General features: G+C 31.2%; 1 protein-coding gene across 1 annotated transcript in view; it reads left to right on the plus strand.

Moving 5' to 3' along the window:
• The first annotated feature begins 1807 nt into the window (after positions 1 to 1807).
• LOC129909593 (uncharacterized) overlaps positions 1808 to 20808 on the plus strand; it is a 101276-nt gene continuing 82275 nt past the window's right edge. Inside the window, exon 1 of the mRNA XM_055986667.1 lies at positions 1808 to 2546. Within this exon, the coding sequence (XP_055842642.1) occupies positions 1808 to 2546 (739 nt within the window). The remainder of the gene's footprint in view (positions 2547 to 20808) is intronic.

Genomic DNA, 20808 nt, shown 5'->3' on the forward strand with positions numbered 1-20808 from the left:
TTTTTTTTTTTTTTTGAAAAACACCAGAGGGTTGAAGATGAAGACTTACGAAATAGCTGCATCTAAGTCCATTTAATGTCAATTTACATTCAGAGTTGGTGTTAGCTGTGAGCGCTGCCACTGGTGGTTTTTCAACTTCAAAAAAAAACTTTTTCATTTTCACTTTTTTACTTGAGATGTAAGTATACCTAGATTCTTAAAGGATGTGTAATGGAATCATAAAAAAAAATTAAACTGATATTAAACTTAAAGTTTTACAAAGACTAAAAGATTTCTCCGCCATTTAAAAAAAAATTACTCTTCTCTACTTATTTTTATCTTTTCACATATTTTTACACCTATAAACCTTCTATAAAAAAAAAAAAAAAAAACAGTATAAAACAAAGCTTAAAAATCTGTAACTTTCTACAACCAGTTGTTGAATCTAAATTTTTTTTGCTCTCACTTGATCTCTATTTTGAGATGCGAGTAAAATGGATGTGCGATTGTTTTTTTTTTTTTTTGTTTTGTATTATTTTTCACAAAGCAGCATCAAAAAAACCCCGAAATGGCACATAATGCGCTTAGAAGAAGGGTGTAACTTTTACAACCACTATACTCATGGTATTAGGAGAAAAGTACAGATTTCGCTAGTTGAGGTTTATTTACCAATTTGTATGCTATGCACTTAAAGAAGACCAAACACAAACACACAAACAAAAAAAAAAACTTAAAATAGGATTTTGGTAAGATAGACAGTTGTTATATAGGGAGTGAAACTAAATACATTTGAGTCATTCTGGTGTGAATTTAAAGTAAAATTTAATTTTTACTCCGTTTGGGTTATTTTTGAATTTACTTTAGTGTTTTTGTTTTAACTTTTAAAATCCAGAATAATATCTTTTAATTAAGTTAGTATAAAAGAAACATTATATTATACAGTAAAAGAGTAGACCAAATATTAAAATTACACTGGCTTACAGACAAAATTGACACTCAATTTTTTTTCTTACGTTCATTGACCTCAGGGACTCGAAAATCATTTTTAAAAAATAACGATGATGTTTTCGAGATATAAGTTTTCAAAGTTTCTTGTCGTTATATCTTGAGTGGACAGCACTGGTTCATTTATTGTAGCTGTGTGTTATAATAGTCTCCGTGTTTTTTGTCGTTTTTATTAGTAAATTTTTAAATTTAATTTCAAATTTTTGTGTTAGTGCACTGAAAAAAGTGTACTATTTTGTATTTATCTATAATAATTCTCTTAATTGTGTTAAAAGTGTTTAAAATTAAATAGTATAATATAGTAATAAAAAAAATAGTCTCCGGTAATTATTAAAAATAAAAAAAAAAAACAAGTTTCCCTCAGTTTGAGTGTTTTTTTTCTTTATTTGCATGTGTCAATGTATTTTTCCTATAGGTATATGCATTAGCACTTCCCCTCATTATAAATTCCATTTATTAGTTCATAGCTCACTTTCTTTTGTTTTAATATTTTTAAGCCCATTTTATTAGCTTCTTATTTGAATTCGTTTTTAAAATATTAAAAGCGTCCGCGGTTCAAGTGGTAAAAGCGTGGTTCTTTTTGATTATTTTTTTTTATTCTTAGGGGTTCAGGTTCAATTCCCGCTGTCTGACCAAAAATCAATTTCTTTTTTTTTAATTGATTTTCATACAATTTTTTTTTTTTTTGTTTTTTTATTATTTCTTATTTAATTTGTTTATTTCAATATTATTATTTTTTCTTATTTTTATTATTTTTTTTATTTTTTATATTTTTAAATATCATTTTTACTTAATTTTTTTTATTGTATTTCTCATAAATACCATGGTTTGCTCGACTAAAAATTGTTCTGATGGGTCGATTTCTACTCCTTTATATGCTTGTTTCGGACCGTGTGGTAATCTCTACCATGCAAAATGCATTGGTTCCACTAATGGTTTTATCGAAAAGATTTCTAACTCAAAGTTTGCCTATTGGTATTGCCCTGATTGCCGCGAATTATCTATATCTACATTAGCTTTCAAAATGTCTTCTTTTAAAGCAGACATTTTAAAACTCTCAAAAGGTTTCGAAGAACTTCTGAATGTTTTTAATACTGCGGTCTCAAATTTAAATTCTTTTTCCATAACTAACAGTATGGTAAATAACTCCACTTCAACTGATGATTTAGTTCCTGACCTTCCTCCATATTTAATTTCTTCTCACGATGATGATATTCTTGCCCAGTCTGGTTCCGGTATAAACAAAGCTCATGTACGTACCCAAAAAGTTAACAAAAAAAGAAGGAGAGACAATTCATCGAATGTGAAAAATTCTGGTCCATCTCCAAAACGCACAAATCTCAACACAAATCCTCATCCTATTGCCGTATTACCTGATCCTACTCAACCAGTAGCCTCGACAACCACCGTTGCTAGTACTAATATAATCAAGGCTGTTTCGAAACCAAGATCGATTTTCGTTTCACGTTTAGACCCTAATACATCTCCTGATGATATTATTTCCCATTTAGTTTCTTGTAAAAGCATTCCTTCAACAACATCTGTTAAGTGCACAAAAATAAGTAAGCCCAATAGTTTTATTTCATCATTTAAAATTGTAACAAACCCAACTTATTTTGATTCCATTTGCAACACTCATATTTGGCCCCTAGAAACCTTAGTTAAAGAGTTCTCCATCACAAAAAAACACCCTGTATCTAAAACACCTTCGACAAAAAACTCAGCAGGATTGCCCTCTTTTACCAAAACGTAAGGGGGTTACGCAGCAAAACCGCTGACATCTTCATGAATTCACAAACATTTCCACATGATATATTTATTTTAACAGAAACTTGGTTAAATGCTAGCTTTTTAGACACGGAACTATTTTGTCAAGAGTTCTTAGTTTACAGAAAAGATCGCCACACTGGAAATGCAAAGGAACTCGGAGGAGGTGTCTTAGTAGCGGTTCGAAATAAATTTGTTTCTTCTTCCATATCATTCCCGTTTAAGCTCTCAATTGACTTAATCTGCGTTAAAATTTCTTCAATGACTAAATCAATTTATATTCTAAATGTATATATCCCTCCAAAAAGTACATCATCCTCTTATACAGAGCTTTCGATGGCTTTAGATTACGTACTTGACCTGTCTTGCTCCAATAGCAACATATTACTTTTAGGAGACTTCAATTTACCTCACATTGATTGGGTCCCTTCCGATGATGAAACATATCAAGAAGCTTCACTAACATCTTCACAAAATGAGCTTGCTTTATTAGACAAAATTTTGTATACTGACTTACAGCAGATAAGCTGTATTAAAAACTATAAAAATCGAATTCTCGATTTAGTATTTTCCTCTGACGCTATTAGTACTCTTGTTCTAGAGTCTAGAACTGGTATCACTAATATAGACGGTTACCATCCACCTTTGGATATCTTCTTTGACTGGAGCAATCATATTACTGAAAACAGTAACGATTTTGATTGCTCTTACACTCTTGATTTTAAAAAAGCAAATTTCGAATTGCTTTCTGAAAACATATCTAGTTCAGGGATAGAAAATATACTTACATTATCTAATATTGATGAAGCAGTTACAAATTTTTATAACATCCTTAACAGCTGTCTTGTAAATTCCCTTTCCATGAAAAAATCAAATAATAATAATAATTTTAGTCACCCTTGGTACACAAAAGACCTAAAAATACTTAGAAATAAACGAAATAAAGCATGGAAACTTTTTTTAAGAACCCTTTCACCAGTTGATCACGCTTCTTACGTTGAACTATTTGAAGAATTCAAAACTCATTCAAAAAATTTGTACACCGACTACATGATTGAGAAAGGAAATTCCCTAAGAAAAGATCCAAAGTCATTTTGGAACCTTGTTAACTCAAAGAAAAACTCAGATGGATATCCAGCAAATTTCACTCATGAAGATATTACATTACATCAAACATTTGACATTTGCAATGCTTTCGCCAGTAACTTTCGTAATTCATTTGTTAATAAGACTGTTGATGTTGACGAAGTCTATTTCAAAAATTTACATTCATATTCCGAAACGAGCTGTACGAACATCCCTGTACTGCAAAGTACTGTGTTAGACCTTCTTTCATCCTTAAATGATGATTGTTCTGCTGGCCCAGATGGTGTGCCACCAATAGTATTAAAAAACTGTAGAAACTCCCTAGTTCAGCCTCTAACATTTTTATTCAAACTTTCCATCAAGTCAGGAAAATTTCCCTCCATCTGGAAAAAGTCATTCCTCACTCCTGTTTTCAAGAAGGGTGATAAGACAGATATAAAGAATTATAGGCCTATTTCGAAACTATCCTGCATTCCAAAGGTTTTTGAGCAAGTTGTTTGTGATAGTCTAGCATTTTATAGTAAAAATCTGATAAGTGAAAAGCAACATGGCTTTGTAAGAAAAAGATCTACTACAACTAATCTTCTTAGCTTCTTAAATAAATGTTCAAATGCATTAGAAAAGGGTAATGAAGTTGACTGCGTTTACACTGACTTTTCAAAGGCATTTGATCAACTTAGTCATAAAATAATAATCTTCAAATTAAAAGCTTTTGGTTTTCCACGTATTTTTATTGCCTGGGTTGAATCTTATCTTAACCAAAGATCCTATCAGGTCAAATTTAGAAACTGTCTTTCAGATATTTTCATAGCCAACTCTGGAGTCCCTCAGGGAAGTCACCTAGGCCCATTTTTATTCATTTTAGCTATAAACGACGTAATCTCGTGCATAACTTCAAGTGATATTCTAATATTTGCTGATGATATGAAGATTTTTAAAGAAATTAAGTCTGACAATGATCGTATACTTCTACAAAGCGATATTAACAGTTTTAATGTTTGGTGTGGTAAAAATGGCCTTTCACTTAACCCAGCTAAATGCCAAACAATTACATTCTCGAGAAAACGAGTCATTAATACTTTTGATTACTACATCTTGCAACATAAACTTTGTCGAGTATTTAGTTTCAAAGACTTGGGTGTCCAATTTAGTTCAAATTTAGGATTTACTGAACACATCAATTTTATAGTAAATAAAGCGAGCTCAATGCTTGGTTTTATTAAACGTTGGGCAAAGGAATTTGATGATCCATTTGTTACTCTATCTTTGTACAACTGCTACGTTCGACCCCATCTTGAGTACGCTTCTCAAGTATGGAGTCCTTTTTATGAAGTTCATAAAAACCGAATTGAATCTATTCAACACAATTTTGTACGCTTCGCTCTAAAAGGTCTTCCTTGGACCGATCCTTTCAACTTGCCACCTTATGAACATCGTATTCAACTTCTTCAGATGCAAACTTTAGCACAGAGACGTGTAAATAATGATTTAATCTTTCTTCATCAGCTAATTAATTCCCAAATTGACGCTCCTGATCTATTAGCTTGTATTGGTATAAATTATCCGGGTGGATCTCACCTTTTACGAAGATTTGAACCTTTGCATATCGACTTTCATAGAACAAACTATGGTATTAATGAGCCTCTTAGTCGCATGAGTAAACTTTTTAACTTGAACCATTCATCCTTAGACTTTAATTTGACGAAAATGGGTTTAAAAACATTGTTTCGAACCAGTGCTCCACAATCGTGACTGTTAATCAATGTTTTAAATAAATTATATAATGTTGGATTTTTTGTACTTATAATTGTATAACTTGTAAATTTGTTCGTAATTATTTTGTTTTATATTGTGCATGTGGGAGGTTGTATTTTTTGTTTACTAACCACTAACATGCACTTATGATGAGCCTCTGATCGTAGATAAAAGCTTGTTCTAAGCTTACTACATCAAAGAATCTGAAGTGGAAAAAAAAAATAAATGATGAACACAAAAACCAGCATCTGAAAGCTGAATAAATAACCTAGAAACACTAGACAATTTTTCTGCGTCATTCCAGATTTTTAAGTGCAATATATAAAAACATTAAAAAAAAATTTTTTTAAAGGTGTTTTTGCCAAAAAAAATTTCTTACTGAAAGAAAAAATCAAAATCTTTCGATTCCTCATAGTTTAAAAATTTTACGTCTAGTACACTTTCTGACAAAGATAACAAGATAATTTTTTTTTCAAAATCTATTTATAAATTATAAAGACATAGCCATTTTTGTATTGATCAATATTTTCTACTCTTTTTGTTACTTTTTGAGTTTTTGTCTATAACTTGAAAAGCAAGCTGAATTTTGAAATTTGTATTAAGTAATTTTTTGTATATAATAAAATTTCCTATCGATATGTATCTTTTTAAAAAAATTTAAAATTAAATTATTGTAAAAAACTTAAGAAAAACTACTCAAAAAAGAGAACAAAAAAAAAACAACGATATTTTTGATGTTTTTACTAAATAGTCCATTTTTATTTTTTGAACATTTATAGGTACTAGCCGACCCCGCACTCAAAATTCGAGTGCCAATTGTAACTTTTATTTATGCTCAAATAAGCACACTATATAAATCACTTTATTAACTACTAAGAATATGCAACACTTAATTTTATTCGAAATTCGAGAACGTCTTCGAAGGTTCCCGTTTTTGCTTTTAGAAGTTTCCACTTCCAGAAGGGAGAGGGCGTGGTTCAGCTTATTTGTTTTTGTTTTTTTCCTCAATTTTAATTTATTTATTTTATCTATTTCGGTAAAAAAATATAAATAAAGTATACATTCTGCACATCTAGATAAAATTTCCTATCGTTCGGTATATAATTTATGCCCCTTCGGTTTTTGTGGGCCGCGTATTTTGTACCACAAAATAAGTGTTTGCCGTTTTATTATATGATTGAAAATGTAACGGACAAAAAAGAAGATATTTTATTTTTCGACATAATAGTTACAAAAATAGAATACGGCTAAAATTGGATAAAATATATACTTTCAAAATCTACTGTTTTTGGTCTATTTGAACCATTTTTCTTTCCTCTTAAAATCAACCATTCTTCTTGAAATTTTGTATAGCTACATAATTTGTACATCGCTCAGGCTCGGAGCGTTAGCAAAGTCATATGAAAATCAAAATTTTGAAAAAATGAAACTCCCTAACTTTGACTTGCCTAAATTTGAAAATAAGACAACCAAAATACATAATATTTAACTATCACATTTATAGGTACTGATACCCTTTGTGAAATTTTGGAAAACCTCATAGGTATTTAACTACACACAAAAGTTGTTTCTCAAATCAATCTTTCTCCCTTAACCGATTTCTGTTATTTGCAGATAAGTTAATGAAGTATATGTTTACACACACAAATCTCAGTGAATAAACCACGATAAGATAAAAAGGATTCCATTTGTTTAACTTAACTAAAAATAAATCGGTTCCACTTGATTAAATATATACAATTTATCTTTCATAAACCAAAAGGCTACTGCTTTTTTATTTTGATTTCCTAAATCCACTCTGTTGTCTTTTGATATTAATTACACACACATACACAATTATTTGCCCTCCTAACGGGATTTCTATTTTTGTATGTGTCATTTCGAAAACAGAAGGAATAAACAATTTATCATCCCAAAACATAGAAATTGTTTTTATACTCTGATACATGATTGTGGTTCACAAAATTCCTAAAACTCCCTGACTGACACAAAAGTATTCTTAAGGATATCTCAAAAACAACCTGATATCCTCGGTTTCATATCAATTAATCGAAATCAAAATAAACAAACATCAATTCTGTCGTCACACACCGCCGTTACTATAAATCAGTATCACTTCTTCTTCTTCTTCCACATAGACAAAAAGTGATATTGAGACTTTGCTCTAGATAAGTGATTTATATTCGCACTCAATTCATGCCATAGGTTTTATCTTTTATCTCTCTTCAACTACTACTTGTTTCTAATATAACAGGGTGATACAGTCAGGATCGATTGATTAAGCTTTTTTGACATTCTAATACGAAAAAGTAGTCCTTAATTTGGTTTTGAAAAACACATTTATCTCGCTGGAGATTCAAGACCTCATGGCTCATGTCAAACTATAAGACTACTCAAATTCTCTCAATAACTTTGTTAAACGAAGCTACATTAAAAGCATAAAGAAGTCAGTTAGAAGAAGCTTACTTCAGTAGCTTAAAATCCAGTGTCCTTTTTTTAAAAGAATATTAGTTTTGGAGCTAGGAAAATTCAGACCTCTGTGTATTTGAAACCGTTTCTGTGGGTAAAACTCAATTGAGAATTTAAACTCACCCGAATAAGAAATCAAACTAATTTTATGCCCTACATCCTTTAGAAGGAAAACTGTGACTTAATTCAAATGACACGGAATGTCCTTAAACACCACAAACTATTTTCATTCAATTGATTCACAGCACACTTGGATGATTTAGAAGACTATAGTGCAGAAACATATACGTAACCCATAACCATTTCTTCATTTCATGGCCCCAGTTTTGTTGGGTGTGAGCTGTGAGGATATGTTACGAAGAAAAGGTGTTGGTTATCAGGATACACACATATACAGTATACACTCATGTAATAGTGCAAAATCGAATATTGAATGGAATCACATTCGATACGAAATAGTTTCCAGATGTCCTTTTTCCTGAATTCCATACAATCCCCCATATATACATTTTCACTGCCTGACGCTTATGCACTTGGGGACATGCTGTAATATCCTGTTCAGTAATATCCTTTCAATCGAGTGGAAAGAGCAAAATAAAAAAAAAAAAAATTGGAAAAAAATATTAAAGCAATATGTGATGATGATGGCAGCGAGGTTTCTGTTTTTCCATGCAAGTGTGACTTGGTTTCATAAAAATTGATTTATAATATTATACGGGAATGTCAGGAAAAAAAGTGTTCTTCTTTTTTTTTTTTTTTCTTTTTGAAGGAGTCATTATTTGTTAATTTCCTATAGGAATGTTAAAGATGACATTTACGTCTTTGATTGATGTTATTTTTTTTTTCACTCAGATATAAATGATTAAACCTTGTAAATCCAAGGGCACAATACTATCTAGTCAAGTTTTAAAGCGTTTGTCATTATAAGAGGAACCGAGTTAGGAACTTCTCAGTACATACAGGGTGATTCAGAAGGTATGTGTCAAGGAGCTAAAACGTGTAAATTGATCGAGCCAAGATTTTGTTGCATTAAGGGTTAAGGCCCTTACAGCTAGAGCCCATCGGCGCGGCGCGGCGGGGGTGCCCCAGACTTAGGCCGTGTGTAATTGCGTTAAATAGTTAACCCTGTGAAAAATTTTTAACACTATTGAGATGAATACAAAATTTGTAGCTGTTAAAAATATAATGGGCTCTCGAACCTGGGTAAATAAGGCTACATTTTTTTTGCAATTGTTTTTTTTTTATTATTATTATAGTATTAAAAAGCAATATCATTGCAGAAAAGAGGCAGATAAAAATATTAAACAATACCTAAGCCATACAGCTGAAATTTTTGTATTCACCTCAATAGCGTCAAAAATTTTACACAGGGTTAACTATTTAACGCAATTCACGCACAGCGTTAGTACGAAAAATTCACAGATCAGTCTTCAGTCGTTTTCAATTCAAAAAGGATTAACTTCTCAGAGTTAATCCAATATAATATCACTTAATTGTATCTTCAAACAACTCTGAATGTTTAAAAAATATGCAATAGAAGCAAGGTTAATGTTTCATAAATTAATTTACCAACAAGTCCAGCCATGTAAAACATAAAATAAAGGAGTTTCTTATAACAAAATACATAGGTTTGGTTAAATTTTAGTTTTTTGAAAACGGCAATACATTCTTGTTTATGTTTTTATTTAAGAACATAAATTTTTAAAAAATTAGTATTAGCTTTTTTTCATTTCATTTTCTCAAAATTTTTACATTGAAAATTAATTTTTCAAAATTATTTTATAAAACAGCTATATCATTGGCTTTTTGGGACCAATTACAGATTCTACTATCTCTTCGAAAAAAACACCAACATTTTTTTATGATAATCTTTTTTATCAAAAAACAACACCGACTTCCATGGATGAAAACAGGGTTTTATGGTTTTTCTTATAGTTCCCATGAACGAAATTGAAATGGGACCACATCGCAGCCACCAGCTATCTAATATAAAAAGAATTATCAAAATTGGTTCACTCAGTCAAAAGTTATGTATGAGGTTACAAACACAAAAAAAAAATACAGACGAATTGAATACCTTCTCCTTTTTGGAAGTCGGTAAAAACTCTTTATTCTTGCTTTTTATCCTAAATTCAAAGAGTTTTACCGAATTTCAGTGGGATGGCCAATCATTTTTGTTTTTACTAAAAAAAAAACACCCTTTTAACGATGATATTTTTGCTGAATTTCACAATTTCTCTACACCTAAAAAAAAAACAACTTCAGATGAAAAAAATCTAAAGACTTATTTTATTCGTTTTTCCCATGTTAACATTTTTTATAAATTTTCTAAGGGTACCTTATATACCATTGATTTTATCGGACTAATCGTGGATTTTTCTTTTTTCTCAAAAAACAACCTTTCACCATTTGTACAAATTTTTATTGGTGTAACATTGTTGTCCCATTTTTTGTGGTACTAATTCCGAATTTCATCATTTCTTAGAAAAAAAAACACCTTTTCACTCAAGATAATTTTGTAAACCCTGTAGATTCTTAGTTCTTATAATAAACAAAACTTTTTCACCAACTTTAAAAAAATTAACAAAATGTATGTCAGCAGTTATCATACCTTTCTCACACATAACTCAACACCTAAAAAAAAAACACTCTTTCACTTAAAATATTTTTAAACACTTTATGGATCCTGTGTTCCTTCTTTAAATCTAAAACCTTCATCACGAATTTCATCAGTGTATCATATTTTTCACATGGGTTTCGATAACATTTTACCTTGTGAAGCTAAAAAACAAGCGCTTTTGTTTTTAATCGACAATAACTTTTCTTAGAGCAATCGTGTTGACTTTATTTTTATGTCATTAGATTCAGCATCACAAAATACCTTAAAAACATGTCTCATATGATCACATTCCACAAACAATTTTTTCACTATATCCTGTCCGCGAAAAGAACCCCCTTCCATCTAATTTTTTGTCCTTAGTTCTTATTCTTATCCCAAAAGCAAATTTTTTGACAAGTTTCATGAATGTTACAATTTTTTTTCAATATCTATCTATTTTATCTGTATACTATTTTACAGAATTGGTTTACCAAACTTTTTTTTTTTTTGTCCAATCCAACAAATAACCGGCCATTTGAAAAATTATTAAACATTTGGATAGGCTCCCCTATGTTAAAAAAAAAACGGGGGATTATAACGTCAATCTGATGAAAATTTAATACCTCCTCAAAAATTCGTATAACAACACTGCTTTTCTCTTTGGCTTTGTATTATTAAGTCTTCTCAATCAATTTGTCTTATATTTCTCTCTGCAATCATCTGTATAATTGATTGGATATTGAGAACCCCCCAAATTTCCCCTTTGTTTCATTTACATTGAATTTAATTTCCATTTACTTTTGGATATCTCAAATTTACACAGGCACAAAAGCTGAAACAGTTTGCTTAATTGGGGGATACTAAAGGATCTCCATATCCAGCCATAAGGCTTTTAGGGCTCTCTAAAATGGATAGCTAGTATTTGAGAATCCATAAAATACGTTTCTGAAAACCTTCAAAATTTCACATCCCCACAATCGTTAAGGTTTCCATGATGTTTCGAAAATAATAGCGGTGTGTTGTTAGCAATAAGAGGGTTAGTCAAACTGGCTAAATTGGTAGGCAGGATGTGTAAACTTATACAGCTGCTACAGCTGCTATAGATAGCCAAAATGATGCTAAAATGCTCTGTATTGGAAACATAGACCATTAGAATAATTAGTAACGGGGTAAGACTAATTGCCCTCAAGCACAATTGTAAATCGGAAGTGAAAACAAGAAACGAAGAGCTTTTTGGTCTGCTGGTTATGTCCTTGGATTCTCCTGCCTGCCTGGGCTATTTGTATGGAAGCAAATAACGGATATGTTTCTGGTCTGGTTTGGTTTTGTTAAATTGCAGGAAAACTTGTTTCTGTATTGTTCTCTCGATTCTGTTGTTATTTATGGCTACGTGCACGACATACTTATCCTTGTAGTTTAGCTAGGTATTCCTCTACCCACACAGAAAAGGAAGCACAACACAACCTCTACTACACGTTTGTATAGGGATTTATTGATCCATAAAAGGATTTTTCAACTGAAAAACCTTATAATATGGGAGTTGATGTAGGATAATTGTTTAAGTTTTCGAGAAAAGGGTTTTCTTGTAAACCGATGAAGATTCAATATTTGACTTACTCTTGGGATAGCTAGAAAGCTTTTAATTACGAAAATACCTTCAATAAAGTGGTATAGATACACATAGATTTAAAGTTGAATTAAATGCATGATAGATGTTGTTTCTTGTTTTAATTGAAACTACGGGACCTGTCAAATATCCAAGTTAATAAAGGATTTTCAAATTTGTTATTGAAATTTTCTCTTGATTCAGAGATTATATTTTTGATGTACGCAATGCTCTTAGTGATTCTAACAAAATTGGATTTTCTCAGAAAAAATCGGCTAACGGATACACAGTGAGCCTGAACAATTTTAAGGTTGACCTAAGATTACGACAAAAAACTAAAAATGAGGCTTTGTTCCTGAAGGCCTCAGCAATAATAATCCGTTTTTACCAAAATCGGATTAGCTTCTTTTTTCGAGATACCCTAGTAAACGTGTTTTTTTCGAGAAAAATTCATATCAACGCAAGGCTCGAGTACGTTAACTTAGGCGCCGAGAATTGAAAACGGTTTTTTGTAGAGGTATTCAATACAATCATTTTTTGCTATGGGAGGGGGGGTCTATGCCCCCCCCCCTTTCGGAGGGAGGGGCAATTTTCTAAAAAAAACTACTAAAAAATATTAAAAAACAACGGCAACACTTACAGTTATCAGTGATACCTTTTCAAAAGCTTAAATTGTACACTTAATTTGAGTTTTTAAATCAAGTTACTTTGATCAGTTTTTTTTTTTTTGAAATAATCGATTTCAAAGTCAACATTTGTGAAAAATTAGTATGAAAAAATACATTGAATACTATTTTAGTCAAGACTGGATTTCAATACGGGATAGATCGATAATGTAAACTATCTCAATAAATTCTTTATCATATACTGAAAACCATATGTAGTTAAGCCTTCTGGAAAACTATTTTCTCAAAAATTTACTGACTGAGAAATATTTCTTACTTAATAGACCAGGGTCGATAATTTTTGAAACCAAAAAAAATCATAGTAGAATGAAACACATTGGAAAAGGAGGTGAATATGATGAAAACTAAAGGAAAAATAAATTACGGGCGAGCCGAGTTCGGGAAGTGGGTGGGTTGAGTTTTTAATGGTAAAAAATGGTATATCTCGATTTCCGGCAAAACTACAAGTCCTATAGAAAAAAGTTGTATGGCAAAGTTGTAGGTAATAAGAAGATCTACAACTTTTGTATCAACAATTTTTTCACATAACCTCAAAATGTATGTGAAAAATTCAAAAAACCGTGTTTTTGGTTTTTTATTTTTATCTTTTTCAAAAACAAAAATATTTTTCTACGAAATTTGGTGAAAACTTACCTTATTATGTCCCAAGTACACTGTAATTTATTTGATGGAAATTTTAATTTGTTTACCTTATTTTGACTAAATACCAAAAAAACACAATAATTTTCAATCGAAAATTCACGTGTCAAAATATCAGCTTTTTTCAAAAAGTTGGTGGGCATTTTGTTCGTTAAAATGTCTATTTTCTGATGGTGTAAAAAAAAATTTACATTAGTATACTATAGAACATGTTCTCGTAAGATGCAAAAAATTAAAAAAGCTTGAATTCGAAAAAAAAATTTTATCATTGTTTACAATTTTGGCCTATTTATTCAAATTTACACTCAAATTTACTCAAAAAACGTAAGATTTCATGTAACATTGATAAATCTTACGTTTTTTGAGTAATTAAAGTGTTAATTTGAAAACAATGATAAAAAAACAATGATAAAAAAATTTTTCGAATTCAAGCTTTTTTCATTTTTTGCTTATTACGAGAACATGTTCTATAGTATACTAATGTAAATTTTTTTTACACCATCAGAAAATAGACATTTTAACGAACAAAATGCCCACCAACTTTTTGAAAAAAGCTGATATTTTGACACGTGAATTTTCGATTGAAAATTATTGTGTTTTTTTGGTATTTAGTCAAAATAAGGTAAACAAATTAAAATTTCCATCAAATAAATTACAGTGTACTTGGGACATAATAAGGTAAGTTTTCACCAAATTTCGTAGAAAAATATTTTTGTTTTTGAAAAAGATAAAAATAAAAAACCAAAAACACGGTTTTTTGAATTTTTCACATACATTTTGATGTTATGTGAATAAATTGTTGATGCAAAAGTTGTAGATCTTATTATTACCTACAACTTTGCTATACAACTTTTTTCTCTAGGACTTGTAGTTTTGCCGGAAATCGAGATATACCATTTTTTACCATTAAAAACTCAACCCACCCACTTCCCGAACTTGGTTCGCCCGTAATTTATTTTTCCTTTCATTTTTATCATATTCACCTCCTTTTCCAATGTGTTTCATCCTACTATGATTTTTTTGTACTTTTTAATGTTTTTGAAGGCATCGTCACTGGTCTATAAAGGATATTGTGTAAATATACCTACCTAAATTTTCAAAAAAAAAGTTTTGGAGTCAAAATCCCGAAACCAATCCAAAATCCCAAAAATAAACATGTATGTAATGTAATGTACCTATCATTAAACCGTTAATATTGATTTATAAAAAAAAAAAAACTTTTTTTATCTTAAGAAAGACTTTATCATAAATATGTACTAACAAGAGCCAAGAAAATATTTACTATCCCCTAGTAATTTGTAGCAAAACAAATTCTTTTATTTAATATCTCAAAAAATGTTACCACAACCAAAATAAAAAAAAAAATTAAAACATATTGTACTTTAGCTGAAGTTACATTATTCTGCAATCTGCATACAAATTTAATGACTCCAAAACACTTCATGAGCAATTTGAAATTCAAAACAAAACAAAACATTAACAGCTTCAGAGCAAGTTGAATATGCTTGCTGTGCTGTGTTGTGCTGATGCTCCTTGTAAAAGATTCTTGTCGCAAACATGAATAAAATGAAGAGAAAGCTGCTTCTTTTGAGGAGAGGGAAAAACATCTTTGAAAAACTTGTGGCAAGCTAGAAACTCAGGACGACAGACATATAAAGAAGGTACAAGGGAAACCCTATGTATGTAACATGTGTGCGTGTATGTGGTCTCTGTTGAAAGCAAAACATCCTTCCCACCTTAGTCTGTCTACAATCCTCCCCCGCACTTTTTCTCTCTTCTCCAACTTCTATGCATAAGAAATGGGAGCGACTAACAACGACACGATATGACGAGGATGGAAAACAAAGACAAAGAACATCCTGGATGCCAAGGAGAGTGTGGGATGAGATGTATGTATGTTAAAGTTGTGGTCTACATTATTTTCTTTATGAATATGATTCACAAGAAAGGAGAGCACATACAAAAAAAAAACGCTTGTTTTGTAAAAACTTTTTCTCCTTCTATATTCGTATATAGAGGTGGGTTGAGGGTACTACATAAATGTCTAAAACTCATTATTTTACTTGAGCAGAGAGAATTTAAAACTTTCAAGATTTTTTGTTTTTATTTTTTTGGTTTTCTTTTTTTTTTTTGGGGAAAATTTCCAAGAATACGTCACATAAGGGAAATAATAATAATTATTATTCTATGAGAATCTCAAGTCTGACGTCGTTGGCATTATTTTAAAATATTTTTTCTTATGTTGTTAAAAATTCCTAAGAAAGTTGAATATTTTATGGCTTTTTTTTTATTGCTAACTTGACAGGGTGGTCTGAAGCCCTTTATTACAAAGGCAAGAGTTGAATTCCTTTGTGTTACTCTAGGTTATTTTTTTTTGTTTTGTGGAATTGTTTCCCAATTCAGAGTTTAATAATAAATTAATATATTTTTATTGGTTTTTTCACCATAGACTGGTGCAATATTCTACTCTAAATGTTCAACTTAAAATTCTTCTGAAAATTAATATTGATCGGGTCAGATCTACACAGATTGCATGTGCTAGCAAAATATGTTTGAATGCCGTGATTTGGGATTGTTTTGTTAATTTACGTAACGTTACGTTACCTTACGTTACGTTACGCTACGTTACGTTGCGTTACGTTACGTTAGAAGAAATGAAGTATTAAAGGGAAGGGAAATCACCGCACCGTACTTCCAAAATAGCAAACTACTTGAAAAGAAATGATTTACCTCTTTGTCTGTAGTATTTAGGTTCATTAGAATAGCTTTTTTTGAGTAAGTATGAGGTGTAGGATATACGCACATAAAAATGATGCATCATTTTTCTCCATGCTTGGATTTTCATCTATATCTCTTAGACCTATACTATTATAGAATTTATAACATACCCTCAGGCTGCTTTGATTTAAATTTCAAACTCATTCTTTTTAAACTAAAAAAATCAAAGAAATTGAAAACTACATTTAAGTGTCCCAATCTGTTCAGGACAAAACAAAACTTTTTAATTAATAAAATTAATTATTATTATTGAAGATTTGTAAACCTCTACTCGAAGGGTACTCCTAAATAATTGATCAGCATTTTTTAATTAATTTTGCTCACACAATATTACTTCCGCATTTAATGTAAAAATAAGCAAACAAAATAATTTAATTGGGTTCGACCTTTTTCTCTAAATTAAAGGAAATAAGGACGATTTGGGTTCATTGTTGAAAATGAGAGCTTATTTCCTGACACTCAGTTTGATAAAAATCTCAAATTGAATTGTTTTGATTCTTTTTTTTTTTCATTTTAAATGCATTAGATTTTTTCAACTTTAGTATACAGGAAGTTGAAAAAAAGGACATCTTTTAACAATATATTAAAGTGATTGACAAAAAAGACAGAGGAGGTCATGTGAAAGTTTAGCCTCATTATCGTCTTCAAAAGGATTCGGTTTTCTATTTCTTTTTCAATTTTTCGTCAATTCACTCTTAAGACAGGATTAAACGGTAGTGCGGTGGCTAACTTAAGAAGTATTTTTTTTCCTATTTGGCCCGAATTTGCTTTCTATTTTGTGTCGTCTTCTTTATTTTTTTATTTACCCTCTTCATACAGACATATTCAAAAGAAAAAGAAAAAGAGTGAATGAATATTCTTTATTTTTTTTGTCAGTCTTGTATTTTTTTTTTTTATTTTCGTTTCAACTTAAAAGGAAGACAGAGAATATGTTTTATAGACAAGGGTATTTTTTTTTTCATGGTGCTAAAAATGATTTGTGTGTAGGTAAGTCTGTGTTTTCTGTGCATATTGAAGTAAAGTCAAGGATGTTAGCTTTGACTTTACAAAAGGATGAACGAAATGGAAGTAGTTTGTGAAAAAGAACATGAAAAATATTATGGTTCAATGCTTCGATTTTGACAGGTTTATTTTTTCAAGCTCGTCATATAGCTGCTGAAAAATGAATTGAACCGTTAACGTAGCTAGACTGGGAACATTTTGGATGTTTCCTCTTTAGACTGAGGTACCACAAGGTAGTATTCTAGGTCCAATTTTTTTCCTTATGCTTACACGCAACTACTTGAACAGAAAACACCATTGTAGCTACTTTTGCTGGCGATTTTTGGTGATAGTAAAACATCAAACATTAAAATATGGTCCAAAAACCAAAATGTTTCATTTTATTAATGTCTCTAAATGCAGTTTTTTCATTTCGTCTATTTTCTATAACTAAAAAACTACGAACAACAAATAATAAAAGCTTTCAATTTATTTAAAAATAAATAGGTAATTTAAATTTTAATTAATTTTTCATGTTAATTTTGATGTTCATATTTGAACAGAAACATTAAACTAATAAATAAATAATCTACATCCACCTCTATAGCTTAAAACTAACACATCATATGAAATTAAAATTTAATTAAATACAAAAAACTACTCTACCGTGTAATTAAAAGTATTAAAGTATTTATACAGGATATACTAAAAGAGGAAAAATATTTTCAATTTAGGTATATAAAATCATCGTCCTTGTTTCAAATAAAAAATTCCAACTAATAATAAATTTTGTGCGCATTAAATTATTAAATTTTCATATTATTAGTAAAAATGTAAATTTATTTTTCCAATTAATTTTAAAATTCAATTGAAAACTCATAGAAAAAAATAATTTTAATTCTTTTTGATGTTTTTAATTGATTAAAAGTACCTTCTAAAAAATAAAATAAACTCCCCTCTATTGAATAACATACTTAATCTAAGGACTTTTTCTTGGAAAACTTTCATTAATGAAGAAATGAAACACAAAAGAATCACGTTAAAACGTCTTTACTATCTCTTCTAGCTATTACGAGGAAACTCTTAATTAAATTACATTTCGAGAGAAAATTTACTTTAATGATTATATCTACTAATCGTCATTTAAAAATCGATGCACGTCCCCCTCTCTCAAGGATTGCTTAATTAAAGTGAATTTCAATTGCAAATAACAAAACACTACCACAATCACCACAAAGGACAGACACAAAAAGACCAAACAGGAAACCGGAAACAAAAAAAAAGAAAACCTTTCAACTTCGAATGCAATACACGTCCGCCAGTTCGAATAAGAGTACATACAGACAACTTGGACGCGCGCTACACTTTCATCATCAAAGTGACATCGAAACACAAGGATAAAACCAGAACTTAAGGACGAGAATAATGTTTGTTCTTTTGACGTGTGTAGTGCCTGTTTATGCAGATGGGGCTATAATGTAGTCTCACGTAGTCCTTTTAATGTTTGTCCATTCAAATCACACTCATTCTGACCGCATGTTTTTGTTTACCGTTATCCTTTTTTCCAAGGATTTGTACCAGATACCTATTTCCAACTCGAAAAGTATATTTCTGTTTGAAAGTTTAATCACTTTCGGGTCCTATTGTTGTTGTTGGCCAATAATAAATTAACAATGGGTTTTGGTATCCAGAGCTCTATGGATATTCCAACCAATGAATAGTTAATTATCCAACATAATAGAAGATCCTTTGAGTCAACGTCGTCGTTGTTGTCGAGTTTGTAGAATTCTCATTGTTCAAAGGAGTATTATTTGATATACTGGAAGCCTTAGGTTGAAATAATCTAATTTAAACATCAATCAATGGTCCCCAATGGGGGTAAACCAAGGGATTTTGTGAGGTCCTTGGACATCAAGAGTTGAGAACGTGTTGAAGTACAGAAAATGCGTTCCTGAAAGGTAATTTCAAGAATCAGAGATTCTAAGCCTATCAAGGATATGAAAGTGACTTCAAGGATTATATCATCACAATCATCATTATGTGAGGTTGAATTAAAATTTGCATCTTTCGAGAGGTACAATGTGTTTGAATTTTATGAATTTCAATGAGCTAAATCGAATGCAATAAAGGAGGACCAGGACTTTTTGTTGGCCATTAAAATTATCCTGGCCCGCATAAAATGTGGATTGGGTAATAAATCACTTTAAAAGCCTGCTGCACATATTCTTTGAATGCGCTCACCAGGCGTGCCCCTGGATCAATTTTAATGGATTCCCGTGGAGGAACAGATTGCCCTGGTGCCGTGGTCCTGGTTCCTGGTGCAGTAAAGATACATTTGGCTAGATTTAAGAATTTTATGACGACACTTTTTTAAATATACACACGATGACTATGAGCATGAGATATAAGCTGATATATGTATAAAGGATTAAATTGAACTTTTGTATCGTTTGTCGTTTTTTGGTCCTTCCTTTTTTTATTATAGTCATGTAGGGAATTTCAATATCCTTTTTCTTTAAGCATTGTGAATGAATGAGATTTGGGCGTGTTTTCTGCATCAGAGCGCCATCGCCCGCCATTGGAATGATGATGCAAATATTTTTCCTGGCATGCAAATGGAAAATCGGTTGAGACAGTTCAGAAGAGAGATTCCTAAGTGAATTATGATATTGTGAGGTTTAAAAGAGGACTTTGGATATTGTCCAAAAAATCGTTTATTATATTTTATTTTATTTTTCTTCTTCAAACATTTTTGTGGGTTTTCATTATTTTTTTTATTTTTTTGGTTGCAATGGGATTTCTTGGCAACTTTTGTGTACATACTGTTCGTTCATGAGTAAAGCAATGAAGTTTTCCAAGTTAGTAGAGATTTTTTGAACTTTCAAAGAAAACAAAGAGAGGAAGGATGTTGTTTAAGAGATATCTTAATTTATATGGACTTTTTGAGTTTTGGATGAAGAAAAGTGAAGTTTATATTTATGTGTTTTAGAATTTTCGGGACATGCTCGGGACATCTTCGGGGCTCTTCGGGACATGCTCGGGACATGCTGGGGACATCTTGGGGACATCTTCGGGACATCTTCGGGGCATGCTCGGGACATCTTCGGGACATGCTCGGGACATGCTCGGGACACCTTCGGGCTTCGGGACATCTTCGGGCTTCGGGACATCTTTGGAACATGCTCGGGACATGCTCGGGACATCTTCGGGACATCATCGGGACATCTTCGGGACATCTTCGGGACATCTTCGGGACATCTTCGGGACATGCTCGGGACATGCTCGGGACATCTTCGGGAAATCTTCGGGACATCTTCGGGACAACTTCGGGACATCTTCGGGACATCTTCGGGACATCTTCGGGACATCTTCAAGACATCTTCGGGACAAGTTCGGGACATCTTCGGGACATGCTCGGGACATGCTCGGGACATCTTCGGGACATCTTCGGGACATCT

Source organism: Episyrphus balteatus, chromosome 2, assembly GCF_945859705.1.
Source record: "Episyrphus balteatus chromosome 2, idEpiBalt1.1, whole genome shotgun sequence".
Lineage (NCBI taxonomy): Eukaryota > Metazoa > Arthropoda > Insecta > Diptera > Syrphidae > Episyrphus > Episyrphus balteatus.